A 19,400-nucleotide genomic window follows, 5' to 3' on the forward strand; every position below is an offset into this window, starting at 1 on the left:
AGTCACAACAATGTGAAAGCTCAGGAGTATGTAAGTGAATTGAATTAATCTTTGTTTTTATGTAGTTAGGAGGGCTGCTTGTGGAACAGTTGCTGGACATTTTAGCACCTACTACAGTTAGTTTCAAGAAGGTAGCATTCTCAAAGTCTTCCTAAAGTTTGTTTTCAGTCAGACAGGTCAATTTTCATAGCCAAGATCATTCATAACACTTCCTAAATCCAAAAAGATGGCCCAATATGAGGCAGGTAAGTGAGGTAGGTGCTAACTCATGCTGACTGTGATGGGGTGGGTGCTGTCCGCTAGGAAACAGGCTGAAGCACCTGCCTCATGCAAGTCCTTAGGTGTGTTTTGCATGGGCAAGTCTTCATGCCATTGTAAGGCTGGATTTAAACCAGTGATAAATTAAGTTCAAACAAATCACTGTATTTTGCTACACCACGTTAATATTAAGAGTGTGCCACCTTTCATTTCTGTGACAGTTGGAAAAGAAAAATTGTAAGTACCAAGAACCCATTAGCATTGAAATAAACTGGTAGCTTGAAAACTTCATTGCCCTATTGAGCTGGGCTACTAGGCCTTAATTTATATAATTTAATTTAAAAAACCAACAAGCTTTTTTCTTATTGTTACTTTTCAGAAAACCTTACTGACAGCTAGTAGGAATCTGATCATTCTACTGTATGACACAATACAGTAGGATGATAAGACACAACCACTACACAGAAAGTAGTAGTTTTTGCTATAGCTAGAAGATAAGATGATGATAAGTGACTAAATAAGGACATTTCATTTATTAACCATTTCTATTTTAAAAGGGAAGCCCAGCAAGATAGGCTTGTATTATTTAAGTCTGAGTGTAGAGCATTTATCTGACCAACCTTGAAGTCTGAAGGCACTCCACCAACGTAGAAAACAGTATTTTCAGGTTCCAAATTCAGGAGAGAGCCATGCCCAAGGGTCTCTCCTGTTTTGATGAATTTTTCTTCGGCTGTGCTGCTAAGACTGGGCACAGTTAAAAGTATTTTGCCATGTCTTCCAATCCTGCAGAAGGGAATTGCAAGAGAAGAGAGTTTTGTGTTCACTAGACTTAAAAAAAAAAAAAAAAAAAAATCAACAAGCAAGCCTCTAGCTCCAGGAAGAGTTTTTATTTCCTCATTAGAAGACTGATATTCTACGGGAAAAGAAAGAGAGAAATGACACTTTCCCTTCCCCCTCAAGGCCCCATGGGTCCTGGCTGTCTGAAAGGGAAGAGAATTTCCTTTTATTTCAGCAGGGATAGAACCAGACACTTAAGGCTACTGATGGGCAATTCTGGCCCACCTTTTTCTTTTTGATTTTCTTCTATTAGCTTTTTGATTCTGGCAAAATGTACATTATCAGTTTACCTTTCAATTTTGATGATGCTGAAGTAAGAAGGCCAGGTGCTGACTGGCTTGGAGTCCAGAGGTATCTCCACATCTTGCCCCCCCAGATTATAAATGTAGACAAGGTTGTCATTTTTAATTGCAAGACCCATGTAATTTTTAACCTAAAACACCAATGGAGAAGGATGTCAGAGCTACAACATCAAAACAGATTTATTGCAGAATGTTAGTAAGGCATGGGCTATATAAGACGAAATGACACCTTTAAAGGTAAGGTGTCATATATATATTATATAAATATAACAAACAAGAGCTTAACTCTGTAATTAGTTTCCTTCACCAAAAGAGCCACGTAGAAAAAAATCTCTGATATTTTCCCCATTTTTAATCAGGTAAATAAATACAAGCTAATAAGATGTTTACTGACTGTAAATTGGTCATGTTTAATGGGAAGCTGTTCATTGGTATTTACAGTGCAGTGTCATATGTAGAAAATAGGAAGAAATGTTTGTCTGAAGCCCAGGTACTATGCTGCAATTAAATCTTCTGCCAAGAGGGGTTTCTCTTAATTTATATTCAGTAGATGTTCTTTTTAGAAAAGCTCAAAAAGAAAAGCATGCTGCTTTACCTTTCTCAACTAACAGCTTGCCAGGATTATACCTGGCTTGTGAGATGCGATTTTTCTTCTTTCAGGAACCAGAATTTAATGAGCTGTTGTTTCACAACACTTGCAGATCATGAGAGCATATGCCCTTTCCAGGTGTTTCAAAGTAGAGATGTACAGATGTACAACAGCAGCATAAGTCACAGGCAAGGCAGCCTTCTTATCTTGTGGACTTCTGGCCTTGGAGGTCTGGAACCGGTGCTCTCAACAACATAAAACTGGCTAAAATGTGGCCCATGAAAGCCAGATGGATAGCAGTAGCTGCTTCAGAACAGCTCAATACTGGCAGTGAAGATGGCAAGCGTGGCTCGCAGTAGTGACCATCACAGTGGCATTCTGCATAGGCAGCCTAATTTGCCTCTTAGAGAGAACCTTCATTGCTCTTGGGGTGAGAATTTTCAAGGACAGGGATGGTTGGGAGCACTTGTTCTAAGCTTGGCACTTAATCAATGACAGTTTTTTAGTAGACACCTCTTATTTTGAGACGTGGAGAAAAGGTGAGAGGAAAAACCAAGGGCAAATAAACTTCAAACCTATTTCAACTTTTTTTTTTTTTTAAATTGAAATGGGTGATTCTCTTACATTTTTGCTTCCAAGGTACAAGATGAATCTGTCTGGAGATGCTGCCAGTTGCTGGTTGTCTTTCTGAAGCTTTATGTACAAGCTCATGGAAGTGAAAGACTTCAGTTCCTCCACATTGATCTTTGGATTGACTTCAACTGCTGATTGGCCTCCAAACATCATAGAAACTTGGACCTGCAGTTGCAGATATTCTAAGTGAGACATACTATTGTTGCCTGGGGACATTACTTAAGGTAAATGTGCAAGAACACTTAGCCAGCCGCCTCCCTTACTACCGGAATGGAATTGGCACCTACGTATGTGCCATTCAAAATTGTATGTTTATAACGATTACTTGTGGAAGACACTGTAAAGAGGGTGTAGAAAATTAAATTTAAAATTAACTGAAGCTCTTCTTTAACTATGCTTAAGTATGTTCTTAATGTAAACTAAATTTCAATGGGACATACGTGTGTGCTTAGATGAATAAGGGCAACATCACTGTGTATACCCATAGTGCAGTTTCATAATTTTTTTTTTTGCTCTGAGAGTAGTATGGCCAGGATTTCATGAGTAATCCTGGTTTACCGCTGAAGTTGTAGAGATATATATGAAACGCTGTTCAAATTTAAAAAGATTTTAGTTCAAAATGAACTTCAACACAACTGAAATAATGTTTTCAAGTTTAAGCACAATAGGCCTGAGTGACGAAATACATTTGAAGAACAAACACTGCACATGCACTCATGTACTAAATGAATTTTGCCTTTTTTTTTTTTTTAAGTAATTTATATGGGCAGCATATTCCAGCATTGTGAATGTATAATAATGGACTGCTTTTTTTTTGATTTATGTGAATTAACTCAAATATATTGTTTTAATTTTTGACCTCAGTGTTCTCGTTACAGAAAAATCTCTCATAATTTATGTATGAAAATGAAAGTATTTTTCTCTATTAAATATGTATGAGCCAAAGATTCTCCTACTCTGCAGAAAATTAATTCAAAAGAAAAAAAAAGGAATGCTGTCAACTCAGAAGAGTTCATATTAAGTTGCCATAATTACTATTGCTTGTAACTAATATTGCCAGTTGAGTAATGAACTATTAGTTTTACCTGTAAATGGTTCTTTTACTGTGGCGATCATTAACACTATGCCAATTACTTAACTAAAGTTGCTGGCACTAGAAATAGTCCACGGTGAATACCGTGGTAATGTTAATTGCTTGCAAATAGCAACTGTGAAGATTTTAATGACTTTCACAGTGCTTTGTTTATCCAGTTGTTGGGAGGAGATGTCAAGGTTCAGGCTTCTAACATAGCCTAGAAAATGGAGCCCCTGGGAAGATGCATATGATAATTAGCTCTAGTAACCCAATGTTCCATCCAGAAGTTTTACCTTGCTTGCTACACTCCTGGTTTGGGCAATTAACTCTCTGATCCGCCGAATGCTGGAAGAAATGTTGTTTGCTGGTGCCTTCTGCTCTACTGTGTGCAGTTTGTCCAGGAGTTCAGGGAAGACTTCTGTAAGTTTCTTCACTGCAGTTAGAAAAGAAGTGACATCTTTTATTTTTTTCCTCTTTGCAACACTGGGTTTACACCAGGAAAATTGCTTCTTACACTCTTACTTTAGCCTGCCCATCTCCTTGTACTTTCAGAACAAGTCCTAGCTGTGGTGTGTGAGATTTCAGAAGGGTAGTGATTTATCATGATCTAGTATTGCAAAAGTTTTTGGAAAGATGCCTTCTTTGCACAAAGGTGGCAACTTGTTTATGGGACTTCTAGTCACTGCTGTGGTGTTGTACCTCTGTAACACTTACCTTGAGGAGCTTTGCAAATGTTAATCATTTTAACTTTTTCATCTTCCTTCAAGGCAGATAAATGTTAAACCTAATCTTACAGACACACCAACTGGAGCAGAAGGACTATTTGTTCACCATCTCACTGGAGATCTGTGGCTGACCTGCGAACTGCACAGAGAAACTGTGGCTCATGAGCTCTTCATATTCAATTTAAGGGAGCTGGAGAGGTTGCTTCCCTCTGCTCTCAGCTGTGTATCTTTCCCTGAGGTTATTACCCAGGTAGCAGCAACAGCTGCAGAGGTGATGGTTGTTAGCTCAGTGTGCTAACAGTAACACCGATGCTTTCAGGCTGTGGTAACAGCTCTGTGCTAGAGGGCCTTAGCAGAGGATGTAGTGCACCTAAACTGTACTTACTTACTACCTGACTCTTCAGCTTTCCTGCCTACTTCTGCCAGGGTCATGAATCAGAATCCTGGACCTCCAGTCTTTCACTGCTGTGTCTCCCGGTACATGTGGGAGAAGGATTGTGGTCAAGGGGAAATCGGCTGCTTTGTTGGGTTCAAAGGCAGAAAAGCCCTTTACCAGAAAGATAAGCAGACAGAAAAATTACAAATAAAATAAAATGACTGCCCCTAATTATAATCCAGTTTTGTCACATCAGATTCCACTGACATGGTGCCCTTTGAAGGATATTTACACATCACATAATTTTTCATTTTTAATTAGGTATAGGTATAACTAGCTGAGTATAATTAAATGCGATTTTAGCCACAAGCTGCATGCATGTAAGAAAAATCTGGTATTCACAGTTAATTTTTAATGACATGGATTCACTACAAAGGTTAAGAACAGATTTGTAGGGTTTTCAGTTATATTTTACGGGTTGTCAACTTGCATCCACCTGTTCTTGTTTTTCTCCACTTGTATTTTTACTGTCGTCTCTTAAGATAACAGAGAGGTAGGTAGAGGATCCAATCCTCCAGTTATTCCCCTTAAGACCTGAAAGGCCTTATGTGTAGGGGATCAGTACTCAGATATTCCATATAAATCTTACTGTATATTAAAGTGCCGTTATTTCAACAAATCCTCAAAGAAGCACAGTGAATTAATGTAACACATTAATTCTAGAATTCATTAAACATTCTACATTAAAAAAAAACACAACACCACAGTATAATAATCAACTTACAGAAGTTTGCTCTGCCTTTTGAAATGAACCATGTTACAATGATCATTTGGAAAACAAAACAAAACAATTTTAGTCTTAAAGTAAGAAATTGCAAGCTCAGTGATATAGAAAATTTCAAATGTCCCTTTAAAACAATGATCAGCAACTGAATTGGAACTGTATGTGATTTTATCTTGAAAAACTGGCTTTTCATCTGTTTGAAACTGGAGGTATGAAAATTGAAACACAACTGTGACATGGAAGCACCAAACTAGCGTCTATTACTCCTAGTACTATTATAAAATATCACCATAAATCTCTTCCTTTTGCCATTTATAATGGCATTCTTCAACACAGAATAATATATTTATTATTATTATTATTATTTATTTTTATTTTATTTATTTATTTATTTTATTTTTTATTTTAGTCTTTGGGATGAAGGTGAAAGCTACTCTTACCCAGTACTAAAATACAAAAAATAATAGAAGGCAAATTGTCAAGGAGGAAATAACCTTGACTATACCCTTCCAGATACTTTGTCCTTTTGTGTATTCCTTCCCAAACTGTCCTTCATCCTCTCTGCTGAAGCCCATCAATTCCCTGCACAATGGCAGCACAGGGAAGCTTCTCAAATTGTACAGCCAAGACATGTTCTTACCCTTCCAAAAATGAAATTAAAGCTTTATTCAAAGACAGCTTGAGCATGTCAGCTTACAGACTTCCTCTGCCATGGCAGTGTTATTGGCATGATGGTGTAGGCACCTGGCTGAACATATTTTGTGACTTCCTCTTGGGCTTTGATGGACATTCCTCTTGCCACGTCAACCACTCCTGGCAATGCACAGGGCTAATCTGAGAGCCCTCTGCTGTCCCCAGGCATGTCAGCATCTGTCTCCTCAGGCTATGAATCACAGCCACATCTAACTGGAGCACTTCCCATGCCAGCCCCCTTTGTAGCAGTACCCTGTGTTTTTCATAACAAACCCTCACATTTTTTTTCTATCCTTCCTCCTCCCGCCTCATAATAAAAGTGGAATTAATATGATGTTTACGAGCTTTTCCAGCAATCACCCCGCTTAAATATTATATTTCCTCCCTAATCCTCTTTGTCCCCTTTGTTTAGACTACAAGTTCCTCAAATCAGGGGCAGTTTCAACTCCATGTTTGTACTGCTGCGGACAAAAGGGCCCTGTTTCCAAATGCCTCCCAATGTTACAAAAATAATAGCTGAGCTGCCAATCATAATAGCGAGAATTATTTAAACAATATGCCTACCTTTCGGTGTGGCCTTGGCACCCTGGTAAAACTGACTTAGAAACCAGCAAGACTTCAGCCTTTAAGTGTTTAAGTCATTTTTGGAAATGCCCACGTAGCCAAAAGTTTTAAATGAGAATGAATCTCTAGCAACTGCTTTTTTTTTTTTTTTTTTTTTTTCCCTATAGATAAAATTCCGTAAGATTATAAGAAATGAAAGTGCAGTGTAAATCTTCCCAAGAATCTTCATATGAAGATCTGTGAAGACAGGCTGAGGGAGTTGGGGTTGTTCAGCCTGGAGAAGAGAAGGCTCAAGGGAGACCTTACAGCGGCCTTCCAGTGCCTAAAGGGGGCCTACAGGAAAGCTGGGGAGGGACTCTTCGTCAGGGAGTGTAGTGATAGGTCAATGGGTAACGGCTTTAAACTAAAAGAGGGTAGGGTTAGATTAGATGTTAGGAAGAAATCCTTCACTCAGAGGGCGGTGAGGCACTGGCAGAGGTTGCCCAGAGAAGCTGTGGATGTCCCATCCCTGGAGGTGTTCAAGGCCAGGCTGGGTGGGCCCTGGGCGACCTGGTCTGGTGGGAGGTGTCCCTGCCCATGGCAGGGGGGTGGAACTGGGTGGGCTTTAAGGTCCTTTCCAACACAAATTATTCTGTGATTCTATGAATCTATGGTTCCCTTCCTTTTTAATACTATGGAATAGCAAAACTCAGGCCACCATACCTGCATCCCCAGCTGAGTGCATGGCGCTCTCGTATGCAGCTGAGCTGTGCTGGAAGTCTTGCAGGTTCTGAGACCACAACCTCACATTCTCATCCATGGGAGTTGTAGCCTGATTCACTGTCACAGTAGTGCTCTCAGCCTCTGCAGTCTTCTCCTTAGCTTGCTCCAAGCGCTGTCTGGCCTCCACTACATAATAGTAGGGAATGAAAAGAAATGAACGTTGCCAAAGATTCAAACCAGCTGTTGCTAGCACTTTGAAAATGATGAGACTAAGAGGATTTTACCTTCTGCAGAATGGGTAGCCAACCTCAGTTTGGTTTTCTCTTGATTTCCACAAGGAATATTCAAAACTCATTGTGGTTGGTCCACGGTTACATTAGTTCTTAATTTTAATAAACTCTCATTTCCTCATCGTTCTGGATTGTTCAAATTTTTCAGTATCCCTGGATTTTAATGGATATTTTATACCCAAGGATGTTGGAACAGAGGTGAAAAAGTGCATTGTTTTTCACTGAGTTTTTTAAAAGAATGCATGCAAATGTTGGATATTTTTCATGAAAGTTATTTTTCAAGGAGAGAAACCCAGAACACTGAAGTGTTTTTGTTATTCCATATCTGGCATTTTTTTTTTCTTTTTTTTTTTTTTAATTTATTTGTAAAATTGTGGTATTTTACATAATACAACATCTTGACAGTAAAAAAACAGCTATTTTTTAGTTAGAATTAGTGAAGAAAACTCTGAACACCTTTGAGTATACTTGCTGTACGCTCTCTGATGTCTGTTTTCTGAAAAACTAAGGTGAGATTTTGTCAATCAAGACTGTCAGTAATTACTTCCCAGATACACTATATGGCAGACATGATGTATATGTGAATTGACAACGAAAATTTACAAAATTGCTTTTGTCCATAGAGTTGTATGTTCTCCAAGCCCTGAAATGATCCAGAGTTACATGGGTAGGGTAATTGTAGTAAGGAGGATCAAAAAGTATGTTAATAATTTGAGATAGAAAAATGTTTCCCCATGAGTATGCTAAGTTTTTATCTTTACTGACTAGCTCTTGTTTCAGTCAAATTCCTTTGGGTCTTCCTGGGACTGAAATCTTAATACCAACTTCATAGGCCATATGCAAAGATAAAATACACTCTTAAGCATTTGAAGATAAAGAATCATAAAGAAGTCCTCTTACAACCTGGCTCTGCTGATTGCATTTTTGTGATGGCTCTCATCAGCTGGCTTCGCAGGGCATTCATTCTGGCCAGAGTGCCATTAACATGCCGGCTGGTGTCTGCAACAGTTAAATCATTACCTGCGGGGGGGAAAACAGGAGGTATAGATGAATGGCATCAAAGTCACATTTTAAAAGGGTACGTTTTCTCCTGTAGAGGTATGTTTAGCCTTTAATACACCATTGGCAGTATGCTAGGGCATCTTTTACTATATGGTATAATAGCACTCTTAACTTCACATAATTCAAAGTCAAGAGCAACCTTGAAGCTCATTGCCATTATTTGCTTGCTCCAGGGCTCCTTGGAAAAATCTGGAGACCTGTATTTCAGTCAGTACCATCTCTCTTTGCTTAAACTGGACTGCCGGAATAACTCCAAAAAGAGAAGTTTTAAGAAACTCAAAAGGTCCTGAAAAATTGAAAAGGCCAGTTCTGTAATTTTAGTACTTTCCTTCATTTTCAGTGAAAAAGAGGTCAAAATCCTTTAACATTTATTATTATCCTTCACTGGTGAAATTCAGCTTTCTGAGCACTTAAACTATTATGAATCGATTTCAGTCAACTACTTGTTTGAGTATATTTACATGTGAAAAATTCTTTGTGGGATCAGATATTTAAATAGTGGTTATATCTTAAATGGTCCTTTTGTAAATGAAATAAATATTCAATATCTTGGCAGGACAACAACACATGCACTTCTCAAACTGTGCCTGTGGCCTTTTCAATACTTTGTATTATTACTTCGATCAATACACGCTTGTGTTACAGAGATAGTTCTGCCTTAGTGATGTGCTTCTGAAATGTCTTTTAGTGTACACGCTTATAAATTGACAGGGAAAGTAGAAAGGATGTATATTTACTGTCATCTGCTGTCTGTTGTAGCTCCATGGCTCGGTTGAGAAGTTCTTCGCTTTTACCTCTATGATAGGTGATCTGAGTATCAATTCCAACTGCAGCCTGCAAGTATGTTCCAAAAAATAAAGTCATAATAATGCTTACCAAACGTTTCCTTTTTATTGTGTTTAATTGTAGGTAACATATTACTTGATATAAATGCAATTGCAAAATCACAGTGGTTTCATTTTCATTGTTAACATTTTAAGATTGGCAGCTGGAATAGAAAAGTCTAAAAGCAATTTTTCTGTAGACTGCAATAAAAGTTCAGAGAAATGCATACTTTCCAGACAGCAATACTGAATAACAAAGATGCAGAAAACACAGGAGTCCTCTTAGTTTATCAACTCCAATCTGACCAAATTGGTATTCAAGCTGCATGTAAGTTGGGCACTGTGACTGTTTGTTTCAACTGTTGCCTTTGATGGGTGATGAACACACGTGCTGCATGGGGGGCTGTTTCTGGTCCCCAGTAGCATGCTGTAAGCAGAGGTCTGGACAGCCCAGAGCGCCTTAGGGGTCAATCCAACTGATTCCTCTTTCTATCCCACTAATGAATTGCTACTTTTAAAGTCTTTTAAAAATTATATACATACACAAATGCACATAAAATATTTGCCAGAGACAAAATTAGCATCCTTATCACATCAGTGAGTATGCCAGTGAGCTCTTTGCCTCATTTTAATTTTCAATAAGAAATAGTGATGCTCCTCTTAGGTGTATTGACCACCTTTCCTGCCACATGGTGCTGTGTGGAGTAGGAGGACTCAAGCGCTGAATTCCAGCTCTGGGTTCCTACATGGCCAGAGAGTTGTCTGGACTTTCACAGGAGTGCCTCAGTTTGTGTGAACAGCACAAAGAAGCATCTCCCTGTACTTAAGGACAGGAAGGACCTATTGCATCTTTTCAAATAACAGGGAAATTTAGGTTGGCAGAATAATTAACGACCTCGTATTTAATTCAGGAAATAGTATATGAAGCAAAATGGGCAGTGAGAACTTTGAGGCTGACAGTGAAGCCAGATCTTGTTTTTTCTTCATACTTAGGTATCCAAAGCCCCTGCTGTATTGCAAAGTAAAAGCTGATATTATGAAAACTACTTACATCATTGACCCGGTTTGTTGTGTTCAGTGCCAGCAATGTGGCTTTATTAGCTTCTTCAATGTAACTGGCAATATTTTCATACACATTTGAAGCATTTATTGCCCTTTGTACCAACCCATTTGTGTCAACACCATGTAAATTCCTGTTAAAGAGACAGTAAAAGGAGGAAAAAACCAAAGTAAATCAAATTAGTTTCAAATTGAGTAGCTTTCTTAATATTCTGTGAATTCTGACTACATAATTGTGCACTTAAGTACTCTTGGCCTGAGCCGTATTCTCTTCATTGGGTATGACTATCTATGCCAAACTAAAGGAGGAAAAAACTATGTGAATAGAAGGTACTTCCCAGGGGTTTAACTTTGGGAATTTTGTCCTTAATGTCTTTGTGAGCAACAGCAAGTAACATCTAAGCTTTTATTATTTATTTATTTATTTATTTTAAATCTAGATTAGATATTCCATAAATTGAAAGAATAACATCCATCAGCTGTCCTTCTACAGGGATAACTTCTGGCTGTGAATAGAAAGAGCTATGTGTGCCAGTGATCAGGAGAGCTGTATCACCAGGCTGTTTGTATTTTCCAAAATTAAGTGGGAAAAGGGGGAAGATCAGATATAGAATTGCCCATTTGTCATGAAATTTTGCAAAAAGTTAAATTTAAGAAACACAATATAGCCTTGCTAGCATGGTAGAGCTTGATTTGTATTTTAGGTTGCAACTGGTCTTCAGGGGAGATTAAAACAGCAGATGGTTTAGGACTCAACCTTCAACTGTTAGTAACTTTAAGTATAATTTTTAATATTCTTCTGATAAACAGAATTAGAGTATATATAATATATATTATATTATTATATAATATACATTATTATATATATATTATATTATATATATACAATATATTAGATATATGTAAGTGTGTGTACTCACTTCAAAGTATTTGCACACTGAGGACGTATTAATTTTCCAGTTTCCACAACTGTTGCAAGAATTTCCTGCTATATTCCCCCAAGACAAAAGAAGAACCTCTAACAAATAAAAGCCTAATGGGCTTGTAAAGCAAACCCATAAAAAAAAAAAAAAAAAGATTTGAAGACAAGCTAAAAGTTTTAAAGGATTAAAGTTTTACTGCAGGACAATCTTCTCAACAAATAAAAGAGTCAGCACATTTCCATCTGGATATTTTGTAATGATTTCTGCTTGCTTTCTATTAAATTCTGAATGTGTTGGAGTTGGTAGTCATGTTTAAATTATTGTAGTGAGGGATGAAGGCTAGCCATATGGGGTATTTTCTTTCAAGTGATTCTGCTAACCCCAGCTAGCCGATCTCAGACTGAACATATTGTTTGTTTTTTAGGTTGTCTGTAGTTTGTGTAGCATTATAGAACAACAGTTTCAGATGTCAGCTTTATGCAGTTTTATAAAAGAAAACCATCTGTTATTTTTTCTCTGTTTTAATCTCCCATCTAATGCATACTAATATTAAGAAACAACTGGTATTTAGATAATACACTTGATTAGTAGTTATTAGTTTATCTTCCAAAAACATATGTCTATGATGTTACTTAAGGTAGAATTTGGTGAGGCATTTTCTATAACAAATCATTTGCAACAGTGATTTTTTTCATGTGTAGTACCAGTTGCAGATAAAGTCATCTTTCAAATTTGCCTAGAGCTGACTTTTTAGTAAATTGAAGGAAAGTTTATGTGTTTGCTATTTTTCAGCAAAATAGGAGGCCTTGCAGTAAATGTTTGGTGTTGCAGGGGGCTAGTTTCATTGGGGTACGATTCACTCTTTCAGAACTACTCCATCTGTAAACCAGTTCTCAAACAAAAATTATCACAAATCCCATTTGTTTTGGCCCACACTGCTAAACAGTAACGTAACATAACTTATTGACATAAGCTGTTTCTGCAAACCCCATTTAATTTCCCTGTATTATATTACTTTTCCTATTCTCTTGCTATGGGAAGGGGGGAATGTGCCAAATTAGAAAGAGAATAATATCACACGAGATATATGTTTATTCTTTGACAAGATGAATAGATTTTGCTTTGCTCAATTTCAGCTGTTCCCTCCAGACCATGACAGTTCCTACCATACATGAGCTCCCAGTGATTTGTTTAATGCCTATTTACAGACAGCATATCTAATGTCTTGGTGTTTCTGCCTGTCTCTAAGTTCATTCAGCTGTTTAATCAGCAGCACTTGTATGAACAGTCTGCTGAAGTTAAATTTTACCGGTCCAGCTCATCAGCAAGTCCTCGTAGGGTGTGTGCACGATGCATAGCCTTTTCTACTAAATCATCATCAAACAGAGACAGGTTGGCTATTTTTTCTTGCAATTCCTTTTTCGCTCCATCTATTTCTGCGTAGAACCCTGACACATTCTGAATAAAATATAGAAGGAAGGAAAGAAGATGAATATTGTAAAAAATCAAACCTATATTTTGATTATTATGTTTTATTGTACCTTTCTACATTATTATAATGCTTTTATTTTGTTTTATGTTATATACTTAGCATATAAAAAAGAGTAAAGGTCAGAAAAGAGTCTGTCATGAATGTCGGTGGATCAAGGCAAATGCAGGAAAATAAAATTCAGCAAAAATTCCAGAAATCCCTTGAAAATATATTGGAGAAACATTTGTGAAATATAAAAGAGAGCCAGCTGAATGATATCTTACCATTACTTATGTTTGCTCCAGAATGGTGCCAATGTGAAGCTTTTTGGTGTGAATTGCTAATAGGTGGAATAATTACAGCAAAACTTTGCAAGATCCACTCATTGTGGTTTTTACTAAATTAGGAGATGGAAACCATTTTATTTTAAAACCTCTTCTCTGTAAGACTGTAGGCCAGACATTAGCTTTTGGGACTTCTAAACTATATCTATACAAGCAAACAAAATAGTGCTAGGGTGGGCTGGCTTTCACAACATCCTATTAGTGCTTGATCCTTGGCACTGTTTTGGCCATGGCCAGCTGCCACCCTCCCAGACCTGCTTCCTTGGAGAATAACATGGAGCAGTGCTTGTGCCTCAGGGGCAATTTGTAGGGGAGGTGATGCTGGAGAGGAGCAGGGAGTTTAGCAATACAGCTGTAAGCTGTGCCACACACAGCTGTGAGAAGAGGTCCTCATCACATTCTCTCTCTTTGCATAGAGATAGCCCTCATGGTAGGAGGACATCTTGGACTAGTCTGATTTACAGGAGTCCTTCAGACCACTAACTCTGTGTATGTACAGGCAAGGAGAAGTAGCATCCCTTTGCCTTAGCCATATGCCTTCCTTATGTAAAGTATTTGTGGGGAAGATCTGTTGGACCTGCATTCACCTCTCCAATATACAACCTTGCTGGTAAGTTTGAAGATTATCATTGTGGCCTCAAAATACTAGAAAAAAAGGATGAAAGTGAGGGAGTGAAAAAGGATGAATGAGTGAAGCGTGAAGATACTCATTGCTGGTGAGGATGAAAGATACATGATGTTCTCATACTACTTCCCTGCAGAGTAAACATCCCTGTGTGCAGACTTACCCACAGGAGTGGGGGATACTGAACGATAAACTGCAGCAATTTATTTTACAGAAAACACAGGAGAAAAAAAAATCATACTGCTTGATCACCCTGGGATTGCTATAGTTAAAGAAAGCTGTCTTCTTTCTGCTTTCACAAATTACTTTTCCAAAGAAAAATGAATGGCTTTGGTATTTGCTTTTGTGTTGCTTTGGGCACCTATGGCTAAAATTAATGCTTTTGGAGAATTTTCATTTGTCTTAAACTATCTCAAAATCTTAATGTAAGACATGGAAATAAAAGTTTTTGTAAAATGGCAAAACTTTTAGTTAGCAAAATCCCACTTTTATTTTCATTTTTTTTTCATAGAAAAAAACAAAAACCATGAGGAAGTTTAATCTAAAAATTTCCCACAACACCTTGTCTCATTCATAACACTGGATTCTACAGTTGCAGATGAGGATTTCAATAAGACAATATGTTTATATGTAAATTTTACATTCTGACCATCACCGCTTTTAACACTGAAATGTGGTATCTTAAGCTGTCTCTCATGCTCACTTGCAGGCATGAGCAAAGTACAATCTGCCAACAGAGTACCTTTGGGCCTTTTGGCAGCTGCTTATTATGAAATGAGAACCCTACAGCAAAATCCTTCAGTCAGCTGTGCCCACAGTAAGGTATACTTCTAATATATTATTTTTCCAAGGCAACAAAATGTAATTACAAGGCTTTCCATTCAGGAGGATTTATACATTTTTGGGAGCTATTCATCAGTATTTCTTTGAAGCAGTATAAAAAACTAGAGGTTTTCACTCAGTGGTCTAAGCACTTGACTTTTCAAAAGTTCAAAAATTCAGGACATACCTTTTAAACAAGTCACTAAGGCACCTACCTTTATTACCTCACTTAACTCTGAGTTGATCTTTTGTGGTCCTGCCAGAATAGTTGTGGCACTTAGCAGAATGCCATTCACTTCATCTACCTGCTCTTTTATTTTCTCATGTTGTTTCTACAAACAAATAAAAAAAGCATCCAAAAATGTTTGTGAACTGCTAGAACAGTATTACTGTTTTTGTCATGTTACTAAAGTTAATTCAAAACATGAAGTGATAAAGTAGATTTCAGGTAAATTAAGTCTGTTTTTCATAGATAACCCTAATAGCTGCATATTATAATGTTGTTTCTTGCATTTTCTTGTCCTTGTGAAATACTCTTTTTTATTTATATGAATTAATTTCTTTTTATATTACAGCATGAGCAGTTACTGGGATGAAGCATTATTCAGTGCATTGCCAGCAGAAACAAATTAAACATGGACTTTTCATTGTGGCCGGGAAACTCTTTTTTTTTTTTCTTTTTGTCTGCAGATTTTTTAAATTTATGGTCTTGAGAATTCTTTTTCATGTCAATAATGAAGCTAATGTGAACAATATTTTTATACAGCATGTGCCTTCACTATGAGGAATAATGAAAATCCAAGTGGTTAAAAACAGAAAAAATATGGCTACAACCAGCATACTTAAGGCTTCACTTCATAAATGTGAGATGATCTGCAGTTTGGCATTATAATAATTAAAAATGAAAAAGCAGAAGACTCTTTATAAATAAAGATCCCAAGGTCCTCACAGGATTCACAAGAACAAATGTGCCTGATTTATCGTTTGAATTAGTAAACCTTCTACATCAGCATGAACTTTGAGCACGGCAGATTTCAAGAGCTCAAAGTGCAGCCACTGGTGCTATGAAACCCAGAGGTTAGCCTGAATTCAGAAGATCATTCTTGTGATCACAGGATTGTTCCCCAAACTGCTCTCCTCCAGAGTCCAAACAATTTCAGCCATTGAAATTAAAGCAGTTAGGATCAAATGGGCCCGAATCGTTATCTTTGTCATTTTTTTCCCTGATGAAAAAATAACCGAGGAAAACATATTGAGGTGGGACATTCTGGTTTTGCATCTCTTAAGAAAACAAAGAAGAGTCACAAAACTTTTGGAAGGAAAAAAAAACAAAAAAAAACAAAAAACCAATCTCTCTATATGACTGATGAATTAAGTATCTTTCTGGGATGAAGGACTTGAAAGTTCAATTTCCAGAGGTTATCTGAACCTAACACCACCACTCATACGCAAATGTTCCCCCTTCCACAGGGGTTCTAGGAGGAAGATATCTGAGCTCTCCTCTGGACCGACTGCTTTGTTCAAAATACTGGAACTATTCGTCTGAACAGAGCATAAGGGAAAACTGCTGTAGCCTCATAGCAAGGCAGTTCACCCACCAAGTAGGAAACCCAGTTTTAAGATATCTGTTGTGGAGCAATTAGAGAATGGCTTTGTGCTTCTTGATGTAAAGATAGTCATCTGCTCTTCCTGAAAAAATGAGGCATTTCGTTTAAAGAGGACCAGGGAGAAAGTTTGGATGGGACAGTATGAAAACAGTCACCAGGGCGTGAATTCAGCACAGAGTCTTTATAAATAATTATTTCAAGAGAATATAATTACTTTCTGAGAGCATGAAGTCCTTCCACATCGTAGAATCATAGAATGGTTTGGGTTGGAAGGGACCTCAAAGATTATCCAGTTCCAACCCCTCTGCCATAGGCAGGGACACCTCCCACCAGACCAGGTTGCTCAGGGCCTCATCCAACCTGACCTTGAACATCTCCAGGGATGGGGCATCCACAGCCTCTCTGGGCAACCTGTTCCAGTGTCACATTATAAATCAGTACATCATAGGTGAAACATTTCCACCGCAGTATTTACAGCAGCCGTGCTAATTGGAATCTTAAGCTTCTTGGGTTTTGCTGTAATACATCTTCCTATGTTTAGGCATCAGTAACCATCTTTTCCTCGGCCAGTTGGGACATGCTGTGCCAAAATCGGGCATTTATTGTGACTCCATGAATAAGTAATACACCTTGTACTTCTCAACTTATTGTGTAGAACTGGAGTGTCAAGCTCATCCTGCTGAGTAGTCCAAGAACCTCCTTTTTTTTTTTGTGTGTGTGTGTGTGGTAATTCCTGAATCTCAATTTTTTGCAATCCACTCTTTTAAGTACTGGCAAACACGAACTGTTCACAGATACTTATGATAAATATACTGCATAATACCTCATGCTCTTGAAGATTGGCTGTGTTTTCCTGATTTATATCCCCTGTTTGTTTAACATAGTCAGATGCCTGGTTTAATGCCTCCTCCAGGTCTGACAGCTTCATATTGTGTTCACTGAGCTGCTCCTTCACATCGGAAACTAGAGATCTGGTGTCATTGTACCTCTCATGAAACTCTTCAACTCTCTGTAGCACTGGGAGAAAAATCAGAGGCCACTGATTAATCCATAGCAGGCACAGACAAACATACGCACAGACACACAGACACTTGCGAAACACAAACACATTTTTCTGCTTGTTCTGCCATGGGAGCAGCAAGGAGAGACTTGGGGCAGACATTTGGAAACAGTGTCACCCTTGGCTGCTATGGTGGGCTCAGTGAGTGTGTCCATCAGAGCTATGCCATTGCTAGCCCCCTTTCCACTGCTCTGTTACTAGTGTGGAGAAAGGCAGGGAAAGGAAAAGCTGTAGCCCTTATGTTTGTTTAGTGCTTGACAGTCTCCTGAAGTCAGCAGAGTTATATTGGCTTGGGTTAGGAGACCGGCTGTGGTGAACCACACTCAGGGACAGAAACCAGGATTCCTTTCATGTTGGCAGATAATACTTTTCTTATTCTTTTCTTTCCCAGATTTGATCTTGTCCGCTTTTTTTTTCCTTTTTTTTTTTTTTTTTTTCCCTTCAAACCATCAGGAGCAGGAATTATTATTTAATCTCTTTCACTTCCTGTGTAAATAATTAAGGATAGAAGTCTGCTAATGGGCACACAGGTCTCATATACTTGGTCTTACATTCTCCTAAACTGCGATGTCTGCAGCTGCCCAACCCACCAGCACCTCCTGGTTCTCCCCAGGGGCTCAGCATTATGTCCCAAGCTGCCCAGCTCCTGCCAGCTGTGCATCAATATCTGGGTGAATTGAAAACAGATTCAAAACTTACAGTCCTCTGCTGCATCTTTCTCCTCAGCTGCAAGTTGCCTCTGATTAGTGAAAGGCTTACGGCGTTTGATCTCCTTCAGCATCTCCTCAGCCTCACTCAGCTTCTGGGCAATTTCCTCAGGGCTCAGCTCTTGTTGAATTGCATAGTATTTCATCTTGCTGCTGATTTCTGTGGGAAAAGAAGGAACAGATGGTCAATCCAGCATGCTACGGAGAAGTAAGTACTCTTCTGTGGAGTACTCTTTTGTGAATCCAGATCATGCTGATGGCGAAAGAAAATTTTAATTATGCTACCACTCTATGGTAGATAATTATTATCTTTAATCCAGTCTTAAAATTAAACCTGTAAATAAATCACAGTTCATGGCATATGTGGGGGTCTCATCAGAAAAGGATGAGATTAAATAGGCATGGGTAGTGTGCATTATTTTGCTTGGCAGTTCTTACAGGCTGTGATCATCTTTTTACTCTGAGCTCTGTGGCATGTAGCAGACTGGGGCTTTCCTGCAAGATCGTGGTTTTTAAGTGCTACTGCAAAAACGGGATGCTTATTAAACAGCAACATCAGCAAAGAGACTGAAATAATCTCTTTGTCCCTCTGAAGAAGTTTGAGACACCCTAAAGATGTAACATAAGGCTTCTGGCATGACGCTGCCTAACTGGTTTGGAGATGGATATTATTTCAAGGTTTTGGTCTCAATTCAAAAAATGCTGTTGAATCCTTGCAGCTGAAATTGAGTTTACCCATTCCCTGAGCAAGCATTACAAAGTTTTCTCACTTTTCAATCCTTGGCCTCAAATACCAACCACCTCCTCTTTCATACCCTGTGAGTAGCTTTGGCTTGCGTTCATCACTGGATTTGTGGATAGCCAGATCTGGCAAGGCAGCTCTATGGATCTGTAATTTTTTAATAAAAAAATCTACGTGTACTTGTGGCACAACTGATTCTCTGGCAGAATGTCCTTTCATGCAGTTTCTGGATGGCTCCTGAACTCATTAGTGAAACTTTAAAGTCTCAGTCTCAGCAGCAACTGATGACCACAAGTGCCTCCGTGGCTTTCTTTTTCCTTCTCGTA

At 38.2% G+C, this 19,400-nt stretch overlaps 1 protein-coding gene across 2 annotated transcripts in view; it reads right to left on the minus strand.

Moving 5' to 3' along the window:
• Positions 1-19,400, minus strand: part of LAMA4 (laminin subunit alpha 4) — a 97,899-nt gene that overhangs the window by 26,407 nt on the left and 52,092 nt on the right. Inside the window, exons 10-21 of one of the 2 annotated variants that reach the window (XM_040552536.1) lie at positions 18,325-18,492; positions 17,389-17,582; positions 15,174-15,290; positions 13,006-13,154; positions 10,766-10,907; positions 9,628-9,724; positions 8,729-8,848; positions 7,539-7,724; positions 3,988-4,127; positions 2,611-2,784; positions 1,386-1,528; positions 879-1,041 (exon numbers count right to left, since the gene is read on the minus strand). In XM_040552536.1, the coding sequence (XP_040408470.1) occupies positions 879-1,041; positions 1,386-1,528; positions 2,611-2,784; positions 3,988-4,127; positions 7,539-7,724; positions 8,729-8,848; positions 9,628-9,724; positions 10,766-10,907; positions 13,006-13,154; positions 15,174-15,290; positions 17,389-17,582; positions 18,325-18,492 (1,793 nt within the window). The remainder of the gene's footprint in view (positions 1-878; positions 1,042-1,385; positions 1,529-2,610; positions 2,785-3,987; positions 4,128-7,538; positions 7,725-8,728; positions 8,849-9,627; positions 9,725-10,765; positions 10,908-13,005; positions 13,155-15,173; positions 15,291-17,388; positions 17,583-18,324; positions 18,493-19,400) is intronic. The other variant, XM_040552537.1, reaches the window with a different exon arrangement.

Source organism: Cygnus olor, chromosome 3, assembly GCF_009769625.2.
Source record: "Cygnus olor isolate bCygOlo1 chromosome 3, bCygOlo1.pri.v2, whole genome shotgun sequence".
Taxonomy (NCBI): Eukaryota; Metazoa; Chordata; class Aves; order Anseriformes; family Anatidae; genus Cygnus; species Cygnus olor.